Source organism: Cyphomyrmex costatus, unplaced genomic scaffold (assembly GCF_001594065.2).
Source record: "Cyphomyrmex costatus isolate MS0001 unplaced genomic scaffold, Ccosl1.0 scaffold241, whole genome shotgun sequence".
NCBI lineage: Eukaryota > Metazoa > Arthropoda > Insecta > Hymenoptera > Formicidae > Cyphomyrmex > Cyphomyrmex costatus.
In genome coordinates this window covers 1,584,176-1,610,081 of record NW_017276489.1, presented here as the reverse complement: position 1 = coordinate 1,610,081, position 25,906 = coordinate 1,584,176, and the positions used below count along the sequence as shown (strand labels likewise).

The window sequence follows — 25,906 nt, the reverse complement described above, 5'->3', positions numbered from 1 at the left end:
GCTCCATTTTTGTAATCTGAAATCGATATATTTAACCAAACATCACATAAATTTTTGAAATTTCAAAACATTTTTTTAATTTCAGCTTTTAAATTTTTAAACATCTACCTCTAATTTTTTAAAGATCCATACAATCTTGGATCATTTTATCTTGGAATTTACTCTAATTCAACTTTTATTTCTTCAAATATTGTATAAATTATTACTGCTATAGTGTTAACAATAATATAATGTTAACAGTAATGATTATATTGCAATTCTTTATTACAAATTGCAGTAATTGCAACCATTTGTTCGCTCAATGTACATAAGACATTTAACGATAAGATGGTTGCTCTCGTTTTATTCTGAGTGGATCTTGCCGTTAAAATTTTGCTCGAAACAAATTTTCGCTAAACCAGGCGAATCGGGCTTAAACGATAGTGAATATTCCACGTTGCTATGTTATTATATATAAGTTTTCTCTGCCTCTGTATTTATTATCTCTCGTGTCCATTAGGAAGATTACACTATGGACCGCTGTGACCCATTTCTAGAAACATAAAAGTCAGACGAATAAGGTAGAGGCGTTCTATCGCTGATAATCTACTTGTGATAACTGGAGTCCAGCGTTTCACCTTTGGACGCAAAATATATTAAGTACCGAGACATATAAGCTAAATAATTATCCGATAACTTACGATAATCGGCGACTTAAGGCGTGCGTTCGCGCGAAATATCGTTGCCGATCGCAGCGATAATCGTATTTTATTGTTATTGAGGATATCGCGATACATGTCGCGCAATTCTGTTCACGGAATTCATTGAAGAAGAGAACGTGAAATCAATTTTTCGCGCTTAATCCTGTCTAGAGGAGCAATAATCAAACGGCAGATCTTTTTGTTGTTGCAGATTGTACTGAACTCAATGCACAGGTATCAGCCGAGGATACACTTGATTCGCTGTCGACATACCGACGATAGCAGTTTGCACATCACCGACCTCCAAAAGGAGGAGTATAAGACGTTTATTTTTCCCGAAGCCATTTTCACCGCTGTCACGGCATATCAGAATCAGCTGGTAAGTCTCTAGACTTTTCGTCGAATAACACTCGATTATACAGTGCAACGTCAACTCTCGACAAGCATAAGCTATTCGAATAGATCACTGAATTCAGTATCGCGAGATCGAAGCTATGATTTTCGAATTAGTTTTTGAGAGAGACCTGCAATTTTTTTCATATTACTTAACACTAAAACCGCATTAATTAATTTAATCTCAATTCAAGGTAAGTTTAGATTTTTACGAGAGAAGATTTTCACCATAAAAATAAAATTATTTGTAATTATTATAATTATGATCGTTATTTATGAAAAGTCACAAAATCTATAGCTCCACGTACAAATTCAAATTAATTGGAAAAGAAAGAACTATCAAATTAATTAAAAATGGCACAACCGCGGTTTTAGTGTTAAGAAGGAAAATCTGTTATTCATCGTATCAGATACACAGAAGTGACTTTCTCTTTCATTTCTTATTTATTAAAAATTTGTAAGTATGTTATAATAAAATATTAATAAAAAGAAATATATGAGTCCTACGGGAAAAAAGATATAGTTCACATAACCAGAAGTATTTTAGTTGTGAACAATATAGCTATATCATCCTAGTTATCTTTATGTGATAAAAATGTAAATGATTGATATGATTTATTTACTTTGATGTGTCAACTATCGTATTAGTTACCGTGATCTGATTGTGACAACCAAAACTTGATTGGGTGACAATTTACTACGGATAAGTTATCTATCCGTATAGTTGCGTCAATCGTGATGTGTTCAAATATGAACGACTCAGGAATTGCAATTGAAATTATTCAATCAGATTATTAAGATATCTATGGTTAACTAAACATAACTCTAATATAATTTTTTGAATTTTTTAATCGTTTGTATTTCACCAAAAATTTATCCAATCAAATTATATTTTTTCACGTATTTCTTTTACAAGTTAGTACCAATTTCTATTTTATAATAAGGAAATGTTTTATGCGATGATATTTTTGATAAAAAAATATAACAAGTTTTTATACCTTTTTATCAAAAATATCACCGCACAAAACATTTCTTTATTATAAATAGAAATTGGTAGTATAACTTAACCTATTTTTATGGCTTGGATCATTTACAATGATCTAAGAGCAATGATAACTATTAGTCTTTACATCACATCAATATAATTTATCTAAATTAACCAAATGATCCAGTTACCATTATAACATTCGTGGTTGAATGCTCAAGAAACAATCTGGTTGTAGTAACGTCATTACTGCAACATAAATCATTCCACCATTGTATCGTAGTTCAAACAACCTATAAATAGTTGCTATTTACACGTAATAATAAAGTATTTCTTTTCTTAATACAAAATCTTTTCCTTCGCATTTTAATTTTAGATATTATTGAAATTTTGAAAAAATATAAAACTTAATAGAAGAATATGTTTCTTGCAGATAACAAGATTGAAGATCGACAGTAATCCGTTCGCCAAAGGTTTTAGAGATTCATCGAGACTTACAGACTTCGATCGGTAAGTTTGAGCTCTCGAGAAAAACCCGAGATAGTAATACTTTCTCAATTTTCTATTCAGAATTCAGAATGAAAAGGGAATTTAATTAAGGAGTTAAGGAAGGTTTGAAATTCGCGCTGGCGTCATATCGATAACTGATCGAATAATAATTCACGAAACTCGATTAAAATATATCTCAGCTGGCCTAGCAGCTAATCTGTCTGCGCCGCAATCGTCTCTCCTCGCCAGGGAGTTCCAAACCGTCCGGTCCCGGCGAACGCTTTTCTGCATAGCGGTGTAACGAGCAATCATAGCGTCCATTTATAACGGCCGGACGTTGATCGAGCGGCCGCTAAATTAAAACCTATATTTTCGAATGAAATATCTATAACTCCCGTGTCGGCACGGCGCCGACGTCCTACTGGAAGGGGTTAATTAAAACGCGATTAGAGTGTCAGCGTATACGTTATTCGGCCGACAATTTCCTCGATTTTTTCTCACGCGAATCATCCCCAGATCCACGGACGAATTAATTGCCTTCGAAAAACGCTCGAAAGAAATTACGAACGAAGGGGTCCGTACGTGCGATAAAAGTTGATTAATTATTGGTCAGCTTTTAAGGATGGTTTGTGTGGCTGTTAAAATCATTAGTTAAAAACCAAAAAATCAGCTAAAAAATTTTGGTTGTAGGTAGGTATGCCTTGAAATCAAATGCAAAAAACAAAACAAATAAATCGACTTATAATGATGACTTACGCTTTATTAGCATAATGGTTTATGCTTTATGGCAAAATTATTATAAATATTCTGCTGCAGTTTTAAAAATAATAGTTTTATCTAATATAGCTTTTAAGTTGTATTTAATTCGACCCCTCCAAACTACAATTCAAATTAATTTCTGCACAAATATTTATTGGAGTTTTATTATATGTATAAAAAATTTGATTTAATTTGTAACGCTATCGTTTTCTCATTAAATTTGCAAATACTACAAAATACAATTTTACTACGTAAGAAATGAAGGAAACTTTTAAATTAATAAGAGGATTGCTATAATTTTACTCACAATCAGACATAATATTATAAAATAAATCATGAAATTTTTATATTTTTGGGAAATTTAATTTTTTTCTAATAATATAGACGCTATTTTGCAGAAATTATTATAAAAAATGATTCCAAAAACTCTAACAATCTTGTCTCATTCTACGGTACTCGAATCGAGGAATTCTCGATTCTGTTTATTTTCTTATTTCTTTTACCTTTTTTTATTATACGCCGCGTGTTTCAACTAACATTCCGCCATTTTATATTTCCGGGACAAGTTTTTGCGCGATCATCCGGCTCGTTTCTTGCATCGCGTTTCGCATCGCGAGGATCCGACCTATCGACATGCAGCTCTTCTCGATCGTCACGGCCGATCATTACATCCCATTAGAACGTCGGCACTTAATCGCACACGGCGCAGGCTAAATTATCGCTTAGATCTCTCGCGTTCAAGGCGGAAATTTACAACAACGTTAAACGTTGAAGCAAGAGAGATCGGCACCGAAATGAGCGCGCGCACGCGGCCGATTCCGAATTATCCATGATCATCTATCTGCATGAATGACGACGCACCTGCTCACACGTACATTCCTTCTCTCTTTCTCTCTCCTCTCTGCATTTACAGCTATGAGGCGGATACACGCGCGTGACGGGAAAATATATATATTTATATATATGCGAATGCATATTCTTTTTGTTCAATGCCGCCGTCATCGCGAGATCTGGCGAGATCATCTTTGATGCCAACGTTCCGTTGTTAACAGATGACTGTATGATTAACCGATTATCAGTATTGTTCATCGCTTGTACAAAAAAGGCATTTCGATCATTTCTTTTAATTTTTGTACTTGATGTAATTCGTCATTATTTCAACAAAATATTCACTTTTAATTTTTAAAATTTAAAGGACGTAAGAATTCACTTATTTGCAAAAGAAATCAATTTGAATTCTTAAAATTTATTGATGTAAAGAGAGACAGAGGAGAGAGAGAGAGAGAGATTTTAGAGTGTATCAGAGAATTCAGAATGCGAAAAACATAAGTTATTTAATATCGACAACGATAGTAAAATATTACATGTAATTTATTATAAAGAATTGAGGATTTTAAAACCTCTGAAATTGATTTAAAAATTTAAACATAATATTGTATAAAGTAGAGACAATTTAGAGAGACAGACATGCAATAAATAAAATATAATTATATAGTAAGAGACAGAACATTAAAACAAATTAGTATGGATAACGGATTAATTTTAATTCTAATTTAATTTTAATTTTAATATCTATACACTAATATAAAATTAACATAACTCGAAACTAGCGCAAGACTAGACGGACACATCACTCCTCGCATTGTCATAAAACAAAGACGAAAAAAGTTAAAAGTTCTAAAATTTTTACAAATAATTTAAATGCTTAAACTAATTTAGAAAACATGTCAGAAACATATTAATATATTGTATACCTAATAAAAATATTAAAATACATACATATTAAGACAAATTAATATAAATAATCAATAAATTTTAAATATAACTACTCGAAACGAGTGTTAAGACAGACGCATCGCTCCTCATATTGGTGTAAATTACGCCACCGAATCAAGATTGAGAATTTTATGTTCAACTTTCCGGCTTCTTGCTACAGTCTCGCGTTTAAAAATTGATTAGCCCGCCCTGAGAGAAGGCAGGGACTTCGGTCGCGGGGTCTTGGATTCGGTACCATATTTTACGAAAAACCGTCTGGTGCTCTCGCACCGCCCACCGATCCTCAGAAATATATTAAGGAACGCGGCGCGCGTTAAGTGATGCAGGACTCTCGTCACGCCTCTTCCAATTTGCACGTGATCGCAGCTGGGCCGCTGGATGCCACTTTCACGAAAACTCCCGGTTTGGGCACCTATCCCCCGTGCAAGATCGTTTCGCGATTAATTAAGCTCATAATTCAGAACACCGTCGCTCGTAACTCGCGCAATTAATGCAACCGTGTTTTTCGGCCTCTGAAAAATCCGCGAAACTCAGCTGAACATGACTGTGTCGTATCGCTAATGACCCTCTCGATCGACCGAAAACCTAACGGCATTTAAGTGTCGCGATTACCGCCTCATTACGATCGGATAAACAATTTAATTGCATTTTGCTTCTCGCAAGGCAGATGTTTCACGACAGGTACGCGAACGGTCTCGCGATCGCTAAAGCGATGAGAAAAATACATACAATAAAAAAATGAGAGCGTCCGAGAAAGAGAGAAGCGTAGAAAAAGAGAAAGAGATGCAGTTTACACTAATACTCTGAGATAACAACTTATTCCCGGAGAACATGTATCATGACATCTCAAGCGATTCCTAGATGCTTAAACTAATAATAATAAACGGATTCCCAACAATTTAATAAACAATAAGTACATATTTATAATTAAGTATATATATATTATACAATCATGATTGCTTTTTAATAATACAAGTACAACTTTAAAATAATTAACATGTGTTGTTAAGAAATAAACATTATTATTTTTTCTTTTTAATAAATTTTTTTTCATTTGAAGAAACCATTTTTTGATCAAACAAATTATTTTTGTAGGTATATTGATGTATTTATTACAGTGTACACTAATAAAGGTAATGAATCGCGCAACGCAAGAATTATTTGTTTAACATAAAACGTTTTATGTTAAAAAAATTATTGCGTTAACTTTCATTGTTCCTAATTTTTATTATTGTTTATTAAATGTTTAATATTATTATACAATTATTTTGTACAATATTATTGATGCCTTTTTTAAGTAACACAAAACAGTCTGAAAATTCAATAAGCGTTCAGGTAATTAATAATATCGTGCAATAATATTAGACGTCAATGAACTTTTATTTTCTCAGTTATTAATTCTCTTCTGCATATATTAATTCTAAAACTTGTTTATGAAATCTTAAAAGCTTAATTGAGAATAATGTATTCCAAACGGAAAACCTGAATTCTTGCGATTTTCTGTCAACACTTTCTGTCAAGTCTGCGTTCTTATCTCTTAATTTTTACGTTGTCGCAAACAACTTACGTACTTCCGTTACAAATGCATAGTTAAATAGACGCGACATAAAGCGAACATTAGCCTAACACAGAAAATCTCTCTAATGTTCTTTCTATCAATGTAGACTAACTTTAATTTCAATTTAATTTAATCTTTATCTTTTTCTAATCCTTTGAACTAAAGAAAGCAAGTTAAACCGAGATTGAAGTTAATCTGCATTGGTAGAAACGTACGTAAGAATTACACAACGTTTATTCAAGATTAAATAGCAGGAGTGTGTGCAAGAACGAGGTAATGGCGAACGGATCCTGAACGCACGAAGTGAAGAACGAGAAGCTCGCATTAGGGAGGGAAGAGACGACTTTATTGGGTGTTCGTTATCGATTCGCGGACACACCGTATACATGTACGAGTCGATTTGCATAAAAACCCTGCATCGCGATCCCCGAGAGATCGCCGTAAGTCGACGCCGTTAACAATTTAGTGGGCGTTGCTCGCGTCGATGCGCGCTCGGCTACCGGCGTGTCGTTCTTACTTATTAAATGAGGCCGAACGGCCCGATAACCGCCTCGCCGCGAGAAGAAGTCAGTCCACGGTGCGAAGAGGCAATCGACCGAGAAAAACCTACGAGCCGGCCAGCGGCGACGGAAAGAGGTCCAGTTGGGGTGGCACCGAAGGGGGGACGACGATAAAAGTAACGTGGCTTTTAATTACGGACCGATTTCAGCACCGTCGTCCTGCTGCGCGCCCTTGGAGCGAATATTATTACAGCACGATACGTTTCTCCCAGGTGCTGCGTTTATTGTCAAGTATGCACATCGGATTATCGTCTCGCGTTTCTTCTTTTTTTTTTTTTTTTTTAATTCTCCCGGCGATTTTCCGCGCCCCGCGCACTTCTCCGTCGCGCCCCATTGCTGGGCGGGTCGTTAAAAAATTAAGTTGCGCGAAGCGCGTCCGGCAAAAACACGCGAACTTCTCGTTTACGATTATTAATAGCCGAAGCGCGCGATCTTCCCACTCGCGAGCTGTATGCTCGCCGCTCGAACGATCTGCGCGTGGCGCGGCAGAAAGAAGTTCCGTGATGGATCGGACCGTACGCGCGATATTTTCATGTATGTACGAGTGCTACCGTCCCGGACGTATATCAAAGCGAATTTATGCCGCTTCTCTATTAAAAGGAGGCGTGCGTGGGAGGTCGGTGGAAAACGCGGGCCCAAGGATCGCAGGATGCAAACACCGAAGGTCGCGATGAATTTATGGTAATGGTCCCCGGGCTCCGTGAATGCTAAAATCCTTGGTCTGTCCCTAAGACCTCTAGAGCACAAGTTAGGGGAATCGTTATTTTTCTACCAATTATTCTCAGATTTTAGGGCGCTCGTGCTTCTGAACTTGGCGAACATAAAGGATCTTACTGCTTTTTGTTCGTCGTGTTCTCGGATTTGCGAGCAATGGAATTGTGATATTACTATATTTTTGAATATATACTTATATTCCTGAATTTTTAGTAAACAATTTTCTAATTTTATAAAAATTGATAATTTTAAAGCAGTAATAATAATTATACACTCTCATGTATTGTAATGTTTTAATTCAATCAATTTAATTCTGCAGTTTATGAATATATTCCATAACAATTAGGTTCATTCATCAAGACAAAAATAAACAAAAATAAAGGGGCGCTCTTAGGACTGCCATACATACTCTTTTCGTAACAGTAACCGTAAAAATTAACCAATCACAGTCAAGAATTGTCAAAAATTTTTAGTTCTATTTGACCAAGAGTCTTACGAAAAATACCTATGTGTGATAGCCCTAAGCATACAGAAAAACGTAAGGCAATAAAATGGTGGTAGGTAGTAAGCGAATCGGCCAATCACAATAAAGAATGTATAAGGCAGCAATGTAAATAGTAGCAAATCCAAAATTGGATTTGTCTACCGCTTTTCGTTTAAATTTTTTGTGCGCCATACCCTTCAAAATCGATTTGTTTATGCACACGTACCTAGTTTCGTTCCATTGAGGCGATTTCACAGCGAATCAAATAATAACGAGCTACGTGTGCATTTTAATGACTCCGCATCTCGGTTGCACGGGCATGATCTCGTCCCGGAATCACTGCCACACCACGATCCTCCCCAAATCAGCACCTGCCTAACAGGCGGCCGCCTAAATCCCGCAGCGTCATTCTAAGACTCGTCCGTTATCTCGAGCTCTCGGAAAGTCGATCAGCTCGTCGCTTTGCATTCCGGCGGTGAAGAGAACACCGCCATCGAAGTCGTTGAGTTCCAACCGCTATCGACGCCTTCCTATCAAGAATTATACACCTCCTGCCACCCTCCTCTCCCCCCGTCATTTTTCGAAATTGCTACATGTGGAAACGTGACCGTAAAACTCGCTCAAGATAGACTACCGTGAGACTCTGTCGTCGATAAAATCTTTTAGGGTCACCAATACTCCGATAACGCTGTCGCTCTTGGCGCTGGGTGTGCCCGTTTGGGACCTCAACTTTGTTAGTTAAAGCAACGCTTCGTAGCTAGTGCTAGCATGCGCATAGCTGATCAGAAATTATCGATAGGCGAAAATCATTCCGGGTGGTCGGGTTATCGCGGAACTAATTTGGGATACGGTGATTCGACGTGGGTTCTTTATCATTTCCCTAGACCCCTATCTTACTTATTCGAGTTAGCAATGCTTGTTGGTAAACATTCAATTCATGCAAAGACACGAAAATTTAGAAATTTCAAATTAATTATACTATTTTTTTTTACAGTAATATATAATATTAAAAAATATATAATTGCATTTGTAGGAAAGATTTATACGCACCATTGCAGTTTAGACGCAGTAACTTGTAAGTTATAAATTTACAACCTTGAGTATAGTTAAACTTTCGTGAATACGTCGTCTACCAATAATCTATAGATCTATACCGGAATTATGTATAGGTATCTAAAAGATATACGAGTATTAGGAATATTTGACAATCTATGAATCAAGGTGATTTAAAATACATTTTCCAAGCTGCGCCTTCGATAGTTATAAAAATTTATGGATTAATTGATGACGATATTTTCTGACTATATATATTGCGATGCGTCGTATGTTAACATGATACAATAATCCGGCGTTAGAAATATAAGCAATTTACAAATCTATACAGGTGATCTATACAATGTGGTGCAAATTCAAAGTTACCGCTTAAAAGTATTAATCCATTCTGCCTTCCTTAATTAAATGAACAAAAATAAATTTCAATCTTTTTTAATCTTCTGGATATTAGGCTTAATAATAAGGTTTAATCAAAATAGTATTTCATTTATGCAAAATAAGAATATATTAGAATTAGATAACGACAAGTGGTGTCAGATAGATAGACAATTTAGAGACCTTTAAATAAGAGTCTGATCATTCAATGGCTTGTTCATATTTGAGATAAATATAAATCTGTATTGTAAAGGATATAAAGTGAGCCACATCAAGTTTACAGAAGTCTATATACTCTACAATATAAGTCAAATTGCCGCTATATTTGTCTTGAGTGATCAGACTTCTACTTGAAGGTCTCCAGTAACAATTATGCAGGTTTTATATAATATATTACCATATGTACGTAGTTGAATAAATTATTTTACAGTCGTAATAACTGTAAAATAGTTCATTCAATTATATATATTATATTAATTTCATTGAATATAGTATGAAACTTGTATAGTGTCGTTCACATACCATAGTTGCCATTGTACTATGTCTTTTTCTCTGAACGACATTCAGACGTAACAATCGGAATGGGCAAGTACTTTTAAGCAATAGTGTATAATTTCGACGAAGAGCACGTTTGGAATGTTGGAGAAGAGAGATTACGAGGACGGGCGTAGCGAGCGGAAGTTACTGACATTGAGAGAACTCGCGCGCGTCTTCGCGTTCTCCATCACAGCCGATGACACCGATCGTTGTTGCCGTACTCGCTCCAGATAAGCACGTACGACCGCGAAGATCGAGAGAGAGAGAGAGAGAGGCCCTCCGTCCCGATGAGGAACGCCGGCAGTCGCCTCCACGTTAGCCGTACACGGATGCGCCGCTCCGGCGGCGTCCGGAGTTAATGAGAGAGCGGCCGTACGGAGCAATACGGCGCATGCACCCGCCCACTTCACGCCGGCGCTGATAGATAGATGCCCCTCCGGCCCTCTTTCTTTCACTCCCTCTTTCCCTTTTCTCTGCCTTCCCTCCTCGCGTACGTGTTCGCGGCGCGCACGGCACTGCCATCAATGTCGTGAAAACATCAGCACGGGCAGCGGAGGATCGCGGAACCGCGGCTGCCTGTGCGAAAGCGCGATGGCGGCTGAGAGGCGCCGTTCTGCGGTACAGATTAATGGTTCAGGACTAGGTAAAGTCGTTAAGGTCTGCGGGGAAAAGTAGGCACCGAAGTTGTACGGTGTTATTCCGTGTTGCTTGGAACGATATTTAAAAAAACATGTTGTTACCTTTATTACTCAATATAGATACATAATACTAGAATATTTTTAAGACAGTACAATTGATAAACAATAATAAACTAGAAGAAGAAAGCCATTTACGGTCGAAATAGCTGGATCACAGTGCTTATTATAATTGTGTGAATTTTATATACTGCGTATGTAGTCCCCCCCATAAATCGCGACACTGATAGTTTTTCAGCATTGACGCATACATACTTACTACCGCAGTAATATCACTTAGTTAAATTGACAAGCAATCTAACAATTTTGGATGCTTATAGCATCTTATTGGATCTTAATAATATGTTGAAGGACATATATTAAATTTTAACGATGTAATGTTGAAGTAAAGATAAATCTAAATCTGTGAAAAATAAGATTGCGAATAATATCACGAGTTGGCTCATCAGTAAGGCATTGTAATGTCATCAGAGGTCTATAGAGGTCTATAGACGTTCGCAAAAATTCTCGCAAGTGCTGAGATACGCGTATATCTGTATATATAGAATCTCGATTTAATAATAATAATTAAAACGAGGTGAAGGACAATAAGAGTCAATTCGTAAGTAAACAAGAAAGCGATTATAACATTAAAAATATAATATGAATTTTAAAGAAAAAGAATACAATAAAATACTTAGCCGCTTTTGACAATATTAAAAATTAGAATATCGGTCAATACATAATAATATAAAAAATCGCTCGATGTAATATGTCGTAACAAGTTTCGACTCTTGGTTTGAGTTCTCTTCAGACGTTCAACAAAAAATTCCTTATTCCAATATAATTAAGACAACACATTTCTCATTGACTCCTCGATTTCTCTCTTCGTTACACAACATTGGCAATACAAGATGGCAAAGTCGTATATTGAAACAATGTATCAACGAAAACGATTTGTCAGTTTACAATACGAAAGTTAAATAAAATAAAGGAAGTCATAGAGTAAAATGAACATAAAAGTAATAACACAAAACATTTTCACAAAACTTATTGTATAAAATATGTAAAGTAAAACGAATGCAATTTACTTACGAATTGACTCTTATTGTCCTTCACCTCGTTTTAATTATTATTTTCATATAAAGAGTCCTTCAACTTTAATTTTATTTGTCGATTTAATAACTTAAACAGGCGTCTAAGGTAGGTTTCCATTACAATGCCTTACTGATGAGTCCAGTAGTGGAAACCGGGATGAAACGCCAACTCGTGATATTCTTCGCAATCTTATTTTTCACAGATTTAGATTTATCTTTACTTCAACATTACATCGTTAAAATTTAATATATGTCCTTCAACATATTATTAAGATCCAATAAGATGCTATAAGCATCAAAAGTTGTTAGATTGCTTGTCAATTTAACTAACAATAAGTGATATTACTGTGGTAGTAAGTATGTATGCGTCAATGCTAAAAAACTATCAGTGCCGCGATTTATGGGGGGACTACATACGCAGTATATAAAATTCACACAATTATAATAAGCACTGTGATCCAGCTACTTCGATCGTAAATGGCTTTCTTCTTCTAGTTCAATATACATAGTTTACCTGAATAGTTGCGACTTTTGTTGAGTCTAACATTGAAAAATAGAGTGATCAAATTCAAAATAAAAAACATTTTTGAATATCAATTAAAAATATAAAACATTTTCACAATTAATTTACATGTGAGTGCACACTGTGTAAGAAATTAATTATTCATATAATTATATACAAAGAGGAAATTATATTGGGTATTAGGCTATATTTTGGGCATAGTTATCTTATTTGCATTTAGAGAAATTTTCTAAACGTCGTAACATATACGTTACTTCTTTCCTTCGTTTCTTGAAATTGTCAGAATTATTGTAGAAAACGTCATTTATAGCATTATATTGAAATTATTAGGGAACATTTCGTTTTAAAATTTGCTAAATCTTATAGAATCTTTGGGACTGAATTCTGAGAACGAGAGTTCGACCAGGTTCGAACATGAATGTAGATCAGCCTATATTTTCAACGTTCGACCATGTGTTACGCTTTAATGGTTGCATCTAAGATATACATATTCGGCAGAGTATCTCGTATATTTCGGTCGCTACTCGCGCACAGTTCCGCGCCAGTCGTATCTCGGCCCGGTCGTTTGGGCTCGCCGTGGAAGCGCCTCGAAGAAAGAAACGGATGGTAACATAGGAGAAAGAGAGCGATTCCAAGTTCTCCCGGTTCCGGAGGGCAAGAGGAGGGCAGGGCATTCATCTATATTAGCTTCGAGAGCGGACGGCCTGTCATTACCGCTGCCGCTCTGGCTCTCTTCTTCCTCCTCTTCCTCTCCTCTCCTCGCGAAGAGTCTCTCTATCTTTTTCGTCTCGCTCGGTCTACCTCTTCTTCACAGCTCGCACCTTCCCTCCGTCTCTCTCCCTCTCTCCGCCACCACCTCGATACAACTACCAGCATCAACCCCGACAACGCAGACACCTCCAACCGATACCGCCAGTCTCCTTGCCGGCCCATTAGCGGGCCGCATTATCAAAGTGCCAGAGGGAGACGGACAGAGCGAGTCGCGCGGGGCACGACGATGGACAAGGATGAAAAAGACCGTGGAAGAAGAAGTAGAAGAAGGAGAGGAAGGAGCGCTGGAGAGGTGGAGAGGCAGCATCAGTGGCCGTGGCTGCTACGAAGCTAATAACCGCCGTTTAAAACGCAAAAACAAAGGTCTCGCCGTGCATCATCGGGGCTTTAGGCCCGGTCAGGGGTACCCGCGGGAAGAAGAAACAGCAAGAGGGACGGAGGGAGGAGGCGGAGCAGAGAGAGGGAGAGAGAGAAGGCTCACACACACTCGCACATACACACGCACACGCACACTCCACCATATATCGGCTGGCTATCCGAGGCGTCAGGGTCATTACCGGATCATTACCTACCATACCTACTGTGCGACGACGATGATGGCCCGAGCTTGCGAGCACCACCGACGGACTCCCATCCCTCGCACACATACCCACATACGTGTACTCCCCGTATACGTGTACGAGCGTTTCTACTCACATCTAGAGCTCCGACTTCTCGGGCGTTAACGTTCTTCACGTACCTATCTGTGCGCGCGGGTTCGCTCGTGTGTGCGTACTCGCGCGCACTCGCACACTCGCTCGTTCGACGCGGCGGCGATCGCGCGTCGGCCCGCTCGGCGGCAGCCGGGTAAATTACAGGCTCGACCGTATTTTGTGTTGTCTTGTTGTTTTTCAACGCGCCGAAAGGAAATGAGCGAGCAAACGCGTCACGCCACCCCGAACCTGCTAATTTCTATTCATATTTTATGGCTATTAATTTCTTCGCTGTTACACTCGCTCTCTACCCGTTTGCCCCCCCTTCGCCGCACTTCGCTTCACCTCGCTCTCTACCATCGTCTTCTCTATTTCCCCTCTCGTTTTTCTCTTTGACCCTCACCTCCTCGCTTCATTCTCCTTTTCTGTAATTCTTTTCTTTGCCTCTCCCCAATTCGCGCTGTACCTTTCCTCTTGTCTCCTCCTCCTCTTTAGTGTCTCTTTCTGCGGCTTCTGCCTTCCCCTCTTTGCACCTTTCTTCCCTTCTTTTCCCCATCTACCTTCTAATATTCTCCCTTAACAGCATTCCATGTCAAAGAAAGAATCCGCGGAACTTCTTCAACTTCTTTCTCTCCATCATCGGTTCCTTCTTTTGCGAAGTCTTCACGCGATACGTCGCTCACAGAAGAATTCAGTTGCGGCCCGTGAACCAGCTTCCTTCTTTTCATGCGTTTTGCTTTTCACCTCTCTTCGTGTTCCGCCATCACGAAGTCTCATCCTGAGCGACGACAGCTCGCTCACTGTTTGGTACTGTGTGAGCGGAGTTGTTAGCCATAAATCTCTCAATAATTCCAATGTAGCTTCCTCATTTCTACTCTTTTTTTTTCAAATTTAATCAACCATCTTTTCATAGACATCGGCCTGTGAGTTCGACCGACCTTTAGATACGTTATTAGGAAATAGTGTTACGAAATTCTTTTAGATATTATAGACTTTAGAGCTTAGTGATTGATATTTTCTTGCTTTAAAAAAATCGCTTATAAAAAGTTAATTTTATGGTTGAGAATATAGGAATGTAGATTACTTTTTTTTTTAATCTTTGAAGAGATATATGGATTTAAAATTCTTATCGATAGTCTTATGATTGAAAAAAAAAACTTATAAAAAGCAACCGTTTTTTCTAAGTGTGTTTAAAGTACTATTAAAACTTTTAGTTTCGGATTAAAATAAACGTTAACTATTCGATTATTATACTCGGAATATTGTCTTTCATTCGTTCTAAGCTAATTCCCGTATCTCGAATCATGATAATATCACCAGAATGGTAAAGCATTCCACGAGGGAGCTTGATAGTCCCCGTGGGATGCGTGCGAGAGGAACCGAGATGAGCCAAACCGCAGCATTCGATGAACTACCTTCGGCCATCAGCGGGGTGTAACCTATTATTATCTACCACTTACCTAATGCCCTGTGTCAGCCCCGGGGTAGACGGAGAATAACAGGCTCTCTTAGGTCGACGGAATTCCCCGCGCTTTAATATCGCGAGCCATTTCATGTTGCCTGAGCGCGCCGCGTGCGATTTTGGGGAATTTATCGACTATAGGTGTCAAAAAGATGATCAATTAAGGGAAGCTGTGAAGTATCGAAATATCGTGCAAATTAACTTTATCATAAAATTGAAGTCAGACAATAATTACGCGTTTTACACCCGTTCTTCACTTTAATACTACAACAATTATATTTGTTCCTCGTAACACTGTTATGTTGAATTTTAAGGCAAAGATTCGAAGAGTTAATTTAAGTGTTCGCATCGTGTTATACAACCAGTGCTAAAAATTAAGAACGTTAAATTCTATCGCGCGCATTTGAGTGTTCGTTGAAAATCGGGACCAGGTTTTAATTCGAAGTAACCAACCGAGGATAATCTTTGTGCGCGATATAATCACCGGTAGGTAGCGAATCTTGGCAATTAACATCGGCTCGGCGGCGATCACCGGCGCGTATAAGTGATTGCATTCTTATGCCACGGCCGGCCGTAATTTTATTATTTACGCGCTTACGGAGTCTACCGGCGTGCAAATATTATGTGCGAATTATCAGCGTAAACGCGTAAATTCCCGGCCGTGAGACGAGGCGAGGGGCGCGGCTCGTGTGTAATTGGATCGCTAATTAAATTATGCTGAGGCTCACGCGATAGAACGACGCAAAAGGTAAGCGCAGCAAGGACGGCTTCTCTGAGAATGCTAAACTCTACCAGTCGTGTCTACGCGATGATCGAGGACTTAAGGAGGTTCGCGTGAGAAAGAACGGCAGATTTCGTTTCCCGAAAAGGGCCCCTTTCGCGGTGCCCACGTAGCACCTGACTGGCATCGCGGGCCCTCAGACGACGTTGCCAAGGAAAGGGCTCCAAGAGAAATTACGGGACATTAAGCCATGCGAGAATATACCATATTTCCTTGTCAGAGCGGCTTCGGGGAACAAGAAACAGATACGTTTGAAAATTACGGATGCGGCCATTAACCGCTAAAAGCCGTCACGACGCCGTCAGTTTTGCTCCAATTAACTCTCCACGGATCAATCCCTATTTCTTTCTTCTCTCGATTGGAGAAGTGGACGCAACGCACATGCGATTACGCATAAAAAGCATCTTATTGCTTATTACGTTCAGGAAATGTTTTTCCTCAATTATAGCTGTCGGTTAGCTTATCCAATTCTAATACCAATGTGATTCTACGTCAATTGAAGATAAGAGGAATCCATCGAGTGTAGTAATGACTTACATAATATAATAGATGCATAATTCAAAGTTTATATTTTCGAAGGAATTCTTCAAATTAAAAATGTTGAGTGTCCAATTCCATCTAACTAAATCTTGTTACATAAATGAGTGAAGAGAGCCATATTCAACGCAGATTTTGATGCTTAATAATATAATATTCTTTATATAAATCTTTATAAATTCCAGTTCACACAAGCGAACTACACATCGATTATTTGTCAATCTTAAAACAACTTTAACACGACTTTAAACTAAAGCTGGAGTATGTAATATCACAAATTAAATTGATAAGCAATTTAATTTTACTAATACTTTCATAAACGTTTAATCACTGTAAATAATTGTGAAAATCATCGTCTTATCAATTCGAGATGTATGATTTATAAAAAAATATTTTAAATCTAGATTTTTAATTGCCCTAATATATACCTATAGAAAGAACATCTTAAATAACGTAAACAAATATTAAATAAAAATGAACCGATTCACATTAAGATATTATTAGGCACCAAGGTCCGCCTTGACTGAATGGCCCTCTTAACTCATTTATGTTCAACATATTCTCGGTCTATTTTTATAAATCTTTTTAATAATTTTTCAATAAATGATAAGAAATTTATATTTGATAATTACAGTAAAAATAATAGTCGTTGTAAAATTCAATTATCGTGAAAAATATAGATTTTATATTTTGTAGTAAACAAAGACTATATATCTATAATATGTTTTTCGAAAAATTTCATATTTGTTTGAATCCTAAAATGTTGATATTGAGAGATGTAGTATTGCTATCGATATATAAATTTTACGTAAAAGGAAATAAACTAGTTTTTTAATTAATGAAACACAAAATTTTTATTTCATTTTTATTGACTAACTATTTATAATTTGGACTTTTATAAACACAAAAAGTTTTGAAGTGATATATAAAAGTATGTAGTCCAATGTCTCTTCATAATACTTACTAATGAAATGTACAATAAAATGAAACACTATTTAAAAATGATTTTTAAAAATTACTTATTCAACTTTTTTTTTTCTGTTATAATACTGACTGTTAGTCAGTAGAGTTCAAACTAATATATGTATAACGGACTGGATTTTTAAAAGCTTGTCCCTGCTAGACCCAACCTTTAGCGTGACGAATTGGACCTTTTGATGGTCATTGAAGGCATAGTGCTCAATGACACGGCCTCATTTATACGTAAATTTACTTATGTTCTGTAAGAGTAAACACTTAAATTTGTAATCGAGTACGCGAAAGAGCAAATGAGATCCCCTCGATTGGCGATCATTCTTGTAATAGATTTAATTTGTCCGAATACGAACGTTTTGTAATGATACGGTTAGAAAAAAATTCGAATCGACTGTGCCGGATGTTTCTTTCTTATTTATAGACTATTCTCTCCCTCTCTCTCTTCCTCTTCTGAATGGCGGTACTCGAGGGGTGTAGCCGCGAGAACGTCATGGACATTTTAATGGGTAACGGCGGTGGCCTCTAATTAGAACGTTTCGACCGTAACCGCGCCATTACGGGGGAAAACGCAGACTCGTCAGATCGATGAGGAATATTTATCGCGGTGTAACAATTACGGGAGCCCCAGCATAGCGCGAATAGTAATAGGCGGCCGGCCCCGGAGGCCGCTCTCTCGCCCGGCGAACGACTGTAATTAGGGCTTTTATTGTCTGTACATAAGGAAGCTTTATGAAAACATTAAGGATATAATTCAAGGCCGGGGAGAGGCGCAGCGCTAGCACACTCCGTCGTGAATTGCAGCCTGGGCCTTAATGCACAGGAGACCGCGTTGCTGGCGCGCTGCGTCATTTCCGTTTTGCGTACGCACACACACACACACACACGCGACGCGCGTGAGCCCTCTTGTGTGCGACGGGGACTGCCTACCTGTTCCTCTCCGTGTACGAACGGTGTAATTTGATTTCTGGATTTTTCTGCGAGCCCCGTGTGATTAAGCTATTTTCGAAACTAAGAGAGATAGCGCGCCGCTGGCGAATGATGGTAACATCTTTCGCGCCTTGGATTTACATCCCTTACCCTTCGCTTGTCTGACACCTTCGAAATCTTAGTTTCGCTATTCTGAAACGAGCGCATTATATTAGCTGCTCGTTACAATTATACTATAAGAGCTGAAAATAATTTTGTTCGACTATTAAAATAATTATATTCTACCAATCAGTTTGAGTAAAATTTCTAGTAAAATTATATTTTTCAGTTTTTAATAAAATTATTCCTTCCGTATAAATATATTAAAAAATTTTTATATACAACTAAATACTTGGTGCTCTTAGTATTTCAAAGAAATGCAAGATACAAAGACTTAATTGTGTATACTATATAACAATAAGAGTTAATACTTATCTAAATTATACATGAGGCTGTAAACTGCCACAGGGAGTCTTGACACTTTCGTACATTTAAGATTTCCAAGTTGCGCGCTAGCGTAATCGCGATCGAGATCCACGTTCGGGATCCGCCTAAATCACCCGGCTCGCTCGCCCCGCCCTACCCTCCTCCACGGGATCCTGCTATCCGCGGGATCTCGGATCACGATCGATCGGGGCGAATCGATACACGAGGCAAGTACTACTCGGGCAAGTATACCCGCGGAACTCGACTAATAGAGTTCGGGCCCTTGACAGCGATATTTCACGAGAACGAGAAGAGGAATGGCCGCGGACGGACGCGCCGGTGTGTGGTCCAGCACGTCCGAGTGGACGGCGATTAGCCCCGGGCCCTCTAATCCCTCCCTCACTCCCCCGTCCCGCTGGTTTTACCCTCCGGGACCAGGCTCCTTCCTCCTGCACACGCAGCCTCTTCCTCTTTCCCGCTCGAAGCTCATACTCTCATGCATCTACGTATCATCGCGTGTACACGCGTGTGTTGTGTTCGTGTGTGCTTTGTCTGTGTGAGCGTTTTGTAGGTGTGTGTATGTACGCTCGTGCGCCTCCTCGGGTGTCGTGTTACGTGCTAAGCGGTACGGCCGAATGGTAACCGAGACGCGGACTGCACACACCGGACCCATTGTTCCCGGGGCCTCCCTACGTCTGCTCCCGCAGTCACCACGTTCCCTTGTCCACCCCCGCTTATATAGTCACACTCTTCGGACTCGAGAATGGGTCTTTTGGTCGATTTGCCCTTCGCCATCTCACCGTCTCTCTTGATTCGATCGGATATCAATACTATAGTACGCGATAGAATATTGCAGTCACCGGATGTTACCATTGCATTTTACACGGAATATACGGCGGTCTTAATATTTTGACAAAGGCGGGCATCATCTGGTTATTAAAAAAAAAATTTTTTTACTAATTTTATTCAAAAATATCCTGTAAATGAAGAATTTATTAATATATTTTGTTAAGCTTTTATATTATAGAAATACTTATTATATTTCACTGTTCAATGTTACATACATTTTCATCTTCAATACTTAAGTATAAATCATTGTGCAAAACTATGTTGTTATTATCCAAAGTTATATCATGATGTAAAAACTTTATTTCTTTCATTATTGCAAAAAAGTCGATCTAGCTTAATTTTTTTATAGTTAGTTCATTTTTCGAATTAAAAAAATTAAGCTAGATCGGCTTTTTTGCAATAATGGAAGAAATAAAGTTTTTACATCATGATATAACTTTGGATAATAACAACATAATTTTGCACAATGATTTATTCCAAAAGTATGCTATACAGTTTATAATATTTCTTGAAATTATTTCAAATATCCTAACTTCGCCCACATCTAAATAAGACATACCACGCACAGAACCTTAATAAAGATATAGAATAGTTAAAGATCTTGCTGGAATCATTGCGATTAAGTTCCTTCTGGCAAACCTCATTTCTCGCAACTCTCTTATTTTTTGTGGACCGGGTCTCGCACAGTCACGGTGGTTTTGTCTCGCCCTCACACCATGGTTTTACGACTTTACGAGTCGGGACTCTCGTCGTCGACGTGCCGACTCGCAACTACCGAACGAAGGTTGACCCTTCTCTCCTTGACTGGGTGTCGCCTGCCCTGGTGACCTCCGGGGTAACTAGACCCGCGAGAGTCAGCCCCCCGACTTCAGTCCATGGAGACAGAATCATTACGGGTGCCGTTCGGGATTGAATTGTATGGTCCCGACGACGTCGGTCGCGCTGATGAAGTGCTTCACGCCGAATGTCCCACGAATGACAATTATTCGATACAATCAACAATTTTCTATGAGATAATTTTTTAGTTATAATAATAATCATAATTTTTTAATTATGTTTCTTTTTTTGACACATTTCATCTGTTAATTGTATTCGTAATCTGTGTAGATTTTATTATATAAGATTATTTCTTACAACAATTAACTTATGATTATTTTATTGTATTATTTTCTGACTATTTCTTACAACGATTAAACTTATGTACGTACAAGTGTACATATTTATACGAGAGTGTGGACTGAAGAGAGTGCGACCTAAAGTTCTAAGGACGGATAACAAATATGTTCCGGAACCTTTTTATTATGCACGCCCCTAAATTATTTCATGCACGAAATGCTGAGTTATCGAACGCCAGTTATGAATAAAGGCTTCTTCGTATATTTCGACGGACGCTGCTTCGCGGAACTGGATGATCGATAAGAGGTATTATTCGTGGGCGGCCCGTGCTCAAATTATCTGGCAGGATACTAGTATCAAGTTGTCTCTCAACCACTTGACTTTCGAGAAGCGCGAAGAACCGGCAGCCATTCATCGACGCTGCCTTTGTCAAGATTTGAGATCAAGTAGACAACGAAACTTTTGGCGAATTATTTAATCTAGAAAGATGTTAAAAATATGCAGAAGGCACATTTTTCCTTACTGTTTAACCTACATTATACTTTTAGTTTTAACAAAAAGTGAACGCTTTTCCTATAATGTTCTCTCTAAATAAAATGTTGATTAAATTAGACTGATAACTTGACTTTTGCATCATTAGATATTCATAAAAATTATGGTTCATTGTTTTATCCTTTCTAAAATTATTAAAGTTTTATTACATTATCATTACAAGCTGACGCTAGTTATTCGTGTGTATAATACGACTTTAATTTACTCCTCTTAATTAGTTTTTAGATATGTTAAGAATTCGTTGGGTGCTCCAATAGTAGGTTGGTCCAAAGTTAAAATAGTAATAAATATTTGAAACAGTTAAAACAATATATTTAAGAGAGTCACTGATGTGTGGGCACATTAGATTCGTGAGAAAAATATAGAAAATAGTCTTTCTTTAAGTTCTATGGATTTATAAAAGCCGCAGAGAAGACGATGCGAAAGAAGTATCATATGTAACTAGTTAAGAAGTCAAACGAGTGTAAAACTCAACTAACGAAGCGGATTATTGATTTGAGATTTGCTAATCGAACAAAATGAAGTCTACCTAGCGTCAAACCGATTCGACTCGTTCGCTTTAAATGGCGGAAAACGACTGGGACTCCTTCAGGCCACGCTAAGTCGAGAATCCATCAAGCATTCGTTCCTACGGTCTTTGCGCAATCGATCTTACCTCGCCGGGCTTGAAATCGAAAGCAATTACGAAGCGCCGCCTCGCACCTCGGATTCGCGATATCGTAATGAAGCCTTAATAATTGAGATAGACCGGCCGATAATCGGCGTGTCCCTACACACCGCTCCCGCGCGTAATCACGAAAGTAGGAAGTGACTCGCCGTGATTCTGCGCGCGCAATGAGACTTGGTCGTTAATTATCGTCGACGTAAAGGGAGAGAGAGAAAGAGAGAGAGAGAGAGAGAGAGAGAGAGAGAGAGAGAGAGAGAGAGAGAGAAAGAGAGAGAGAGGAAGGGAGGGAGGGAAAGAGAAAGAAAGAGATACAGAATGACCCTCTCACCATTCGCGACGCGTTTTCATCCATGATCAGCCAATAATCCGCTCGTTAGCGTTTCTGCCGCGATAGTAACGAAGCAATGAAGGCGCGTCCGCGCACAATCGCGCGTAATTAACCCTAATTAAGCCCGTGCCTAACGCACGAAATCATCCATCACATTTGTTGCTTTGGGGGAGAAAGAGATACTCGCGATCGTCGTTGCCCTTCTTTCTCACTCTTACCTCACCTCGTGCGTACGTCTCTCTATGAGAGGAAAGCTCATCTTAATTACTCGCCATTCTCTCTCTGTCTTGTCTCTTTGTCGACTCTGTGTCCGTGAAGGAATCTCATTGATTTACTCCCTTTTAAGTGCTATTAATGCCGATAACGTCGATCGATTAATCAGCCGACCGGCGAGGGCCGCCTCTCTCGCCTTAAGAACGGACGATTTTATCTCGCTCTGTCTCGCGTTCCCGTAGCTTCAGACGATTTATTTGCTCGCCCGGCGCGATCTTTGCCGTTTCGGTCGATTCGCCGCGTGCAGGATCGCGACCTCTCGGTCGCACGATCGCGCGGCCGCTCGATCGGTTTCTCATCTAATCCCGGTGCTGGGCGAGCGCCGATTCCCAGACGACCTGTGTGCTAGATTTTATAAACGAGTCTCTCTTATCTGACTGCCTATTCGATTATTCCGTTAATATTATTAATGATGCGCGACGAGGATTTCTCTCTTACTTAATATCTTCGGCAAAAATACATTTGGATATTGTAGGTAGAAGTACTTCGATTTGTAATATATATTTGAAAAAGGGGTAATAATATTCAAGAATCTGACTTTATATCCTACGTGTCTATAGAAGATGAGAGGCTCCCTATATATAAGTTATTAGTAATTTGAAGTCCTTATTGTTTGTCCTGAAAACTGCCATCTTTCTGATTGACTGAAATATTATAATGCGACGATCTAATACAACTTGTTCTGCATGAAAGTTTTCTAAGATTTATGGCCGGTATTCATAGTCAGTTCTTATATTCAAGACCGTCTTAAGTTCAGTCTTGAGGAGTTACGAACCAATCAGAGGACCGCTTTAGCATCTTTTAAGACATTACTTAAGACAGTCTTGAAATAAGAACCGACTATGAATATCAGCCTTTGACTTGGAATTCTGACTCATTACTAGTGAGATATAAGTACCTCTTGTTACAGAAAGATAATAACAATACAAATCTGCGCAAATCAGTATATGAGAATCATATCTAAACTAAAGTAATCTAAAGAAATTTTTTTCTACTTGCGATGCAAAATTAAAAAAAAAAGAATTAAAAGATCTGTCCTATATCAATTGTATCTCATCCATCTACTTCGTATGCTAACGATACCCTTTGTCCCTTATTTCAGAGATCCTATGGAGATTATGGAACAGCAGTTGATGAGATGCGGCGTACCCTCGGTAAGAATCTACGAGCACCTCGCTATGTCGTCGCAGGCCGTAGCTGTTGCCGCTACGCTGGGTGCTCAGCCACAACAGCCGCAACAGCAACACCATCAGCCATCCGCACAACAACAGCAACAGCACGAGAGCGGTGGACACGCGTTATCGTCCTGGCTGGCGCCAGTATCAACACCGCTCTTATACGGCAGGGGTGCAGCCAGTTCTCCATCACTCTATTCCACCGCCGCTGTTACAGCCACCCCCGGTTTTCCATATACGCCGCTGGCGTGGCCCTGGCAACCACCCTCCGTCGCGATGATCTCGCGACGATCCTCGCCCCCCACCAACCTGAGGTACGTGCCCTATCCAACACCGGCCAGCTCACCCCCGTCGCTACGAGCACGCCCGACCTCCCCCAATTAGCGATCCCCGCTGACGACACGACGACTGCGGCATCATCCCTCTTCCCTCTCTCTGTGATCTGTGGAACCGGCATTGACACCGGAACTGAAATCGAAATTGTCCTGACGCGTTTTTATTTCATCAGGAGCACGATGTGTTGACGAAAAATCGAATCATGAGTGATAATATGAGAGTAAGTGACATCTTGTTGCACTATTATTACAGCGAAGTAAACAAATATAGAATTCAGGATGAAAATGACTATTAATCATAAATAGAATGTAAATTAGAATAAATTGTGCAATTGAAGCAAAGAAACTAAATAGCTTTATATTGTGTAATATTGTTATATGCTCTTTCAAGCCTTTATTAATTTTTCAAGTTGAAAAAATAATATAACAATAATAATTAAGCTTATTTGCTTATCTTAAGGAATTATTATTTAAATATTTTTCTTTGAGGCTTAATTGTTATTTTGATTTTAAGCGAAGTTAAAAACTCCCTCACTTTCTCTTTAAAATCCTGAAAATGAGAGAGAAATATAAAGAGAGAAAAAGAGTTTAAAGCTTTGGTTAAAGTTTAAATAACGTTGGTGTACACATAATGGTTTGAGAAAGACATAAATTTTATTAATTTAATTTATTAAATAGTTTAAAAACAATAATAAACATCAAAGGCGAAACTATTGTAACTAAACCAATAATTCAATTTTAATTTTTCAGGGTTCTGTTAATTATATGTTACAGAGAGTAATTTATGTTAAATATATGTACTCATTTTTGGAACATAATGTTTGGCATAAATGTACCTTCCTTGTTCATTACTAACTTTTAGAATTATTGTCATGTTACAAATTATAATTTTATTATGTTGTTTATTAATAATATATTAATAGTTTCGTTAATAGTGTAAAGGATGTTATTATACATTTTTAGGCTAAAATTTTTTTGGAGAAGAGCTAAATATTAATCGAACCTATGATTTCTTTTTGATACCTTATATTCTTTATGATGTCACTTACAATTAGTCCTATATCACGTATATACAAGGAAATAATAGAAAATGATGTCGCAGTATGTCGTTTGTGACTGCGAGCTTAAAGCGTGTGTGATGTCTTCAACGTTCGTGGTTTTCCTTAGCACACAGGTGCAACCAAAGAGAACTATCCCTAGCGTCAGTGTGTAATTAAACAGATTAACACACTGAGGATGCGTGTGTGTGATGTGTGTATGTGTATGTTTACCGCGTAGATATTTATATAATATAATATATAAATGTAATCTATGTATACATGTCGTTCCATTAATGTGCACAGG

At 38.4% G+C, this 25,906-nt stretch overlaps 1 protein-coding gene across 1 annotated transcript in view; it reads left to right on the top strand.

Annotated features, from left to right (window-relative positions):
- Positions 1-24,611, top strand: part of LOC108774273 (T-box transcription factor TBX20) — a 70,345-nt gene extending 45,734 nt beyond the window's left edge. Inside the window, exons 4-6 of the mRNA XM_018540337.1 lie at positions 892-1,059; positions 2,492-2,568; positions 24,155-24,611. Coding sequence (XP_018395839.1) covers positions 892-1,059; positions 2,492-2,568; positions 24,155-24,611 — 702 coding nt within the window. The remainder of the gene's footprint in view (positions 1-891; positions 1,060-2,491; positions 2,569-24,154) is intronic.
- The last annotated feature ends 1,295 nt before the right edge of the window (positions 24,612-25,906 follow it).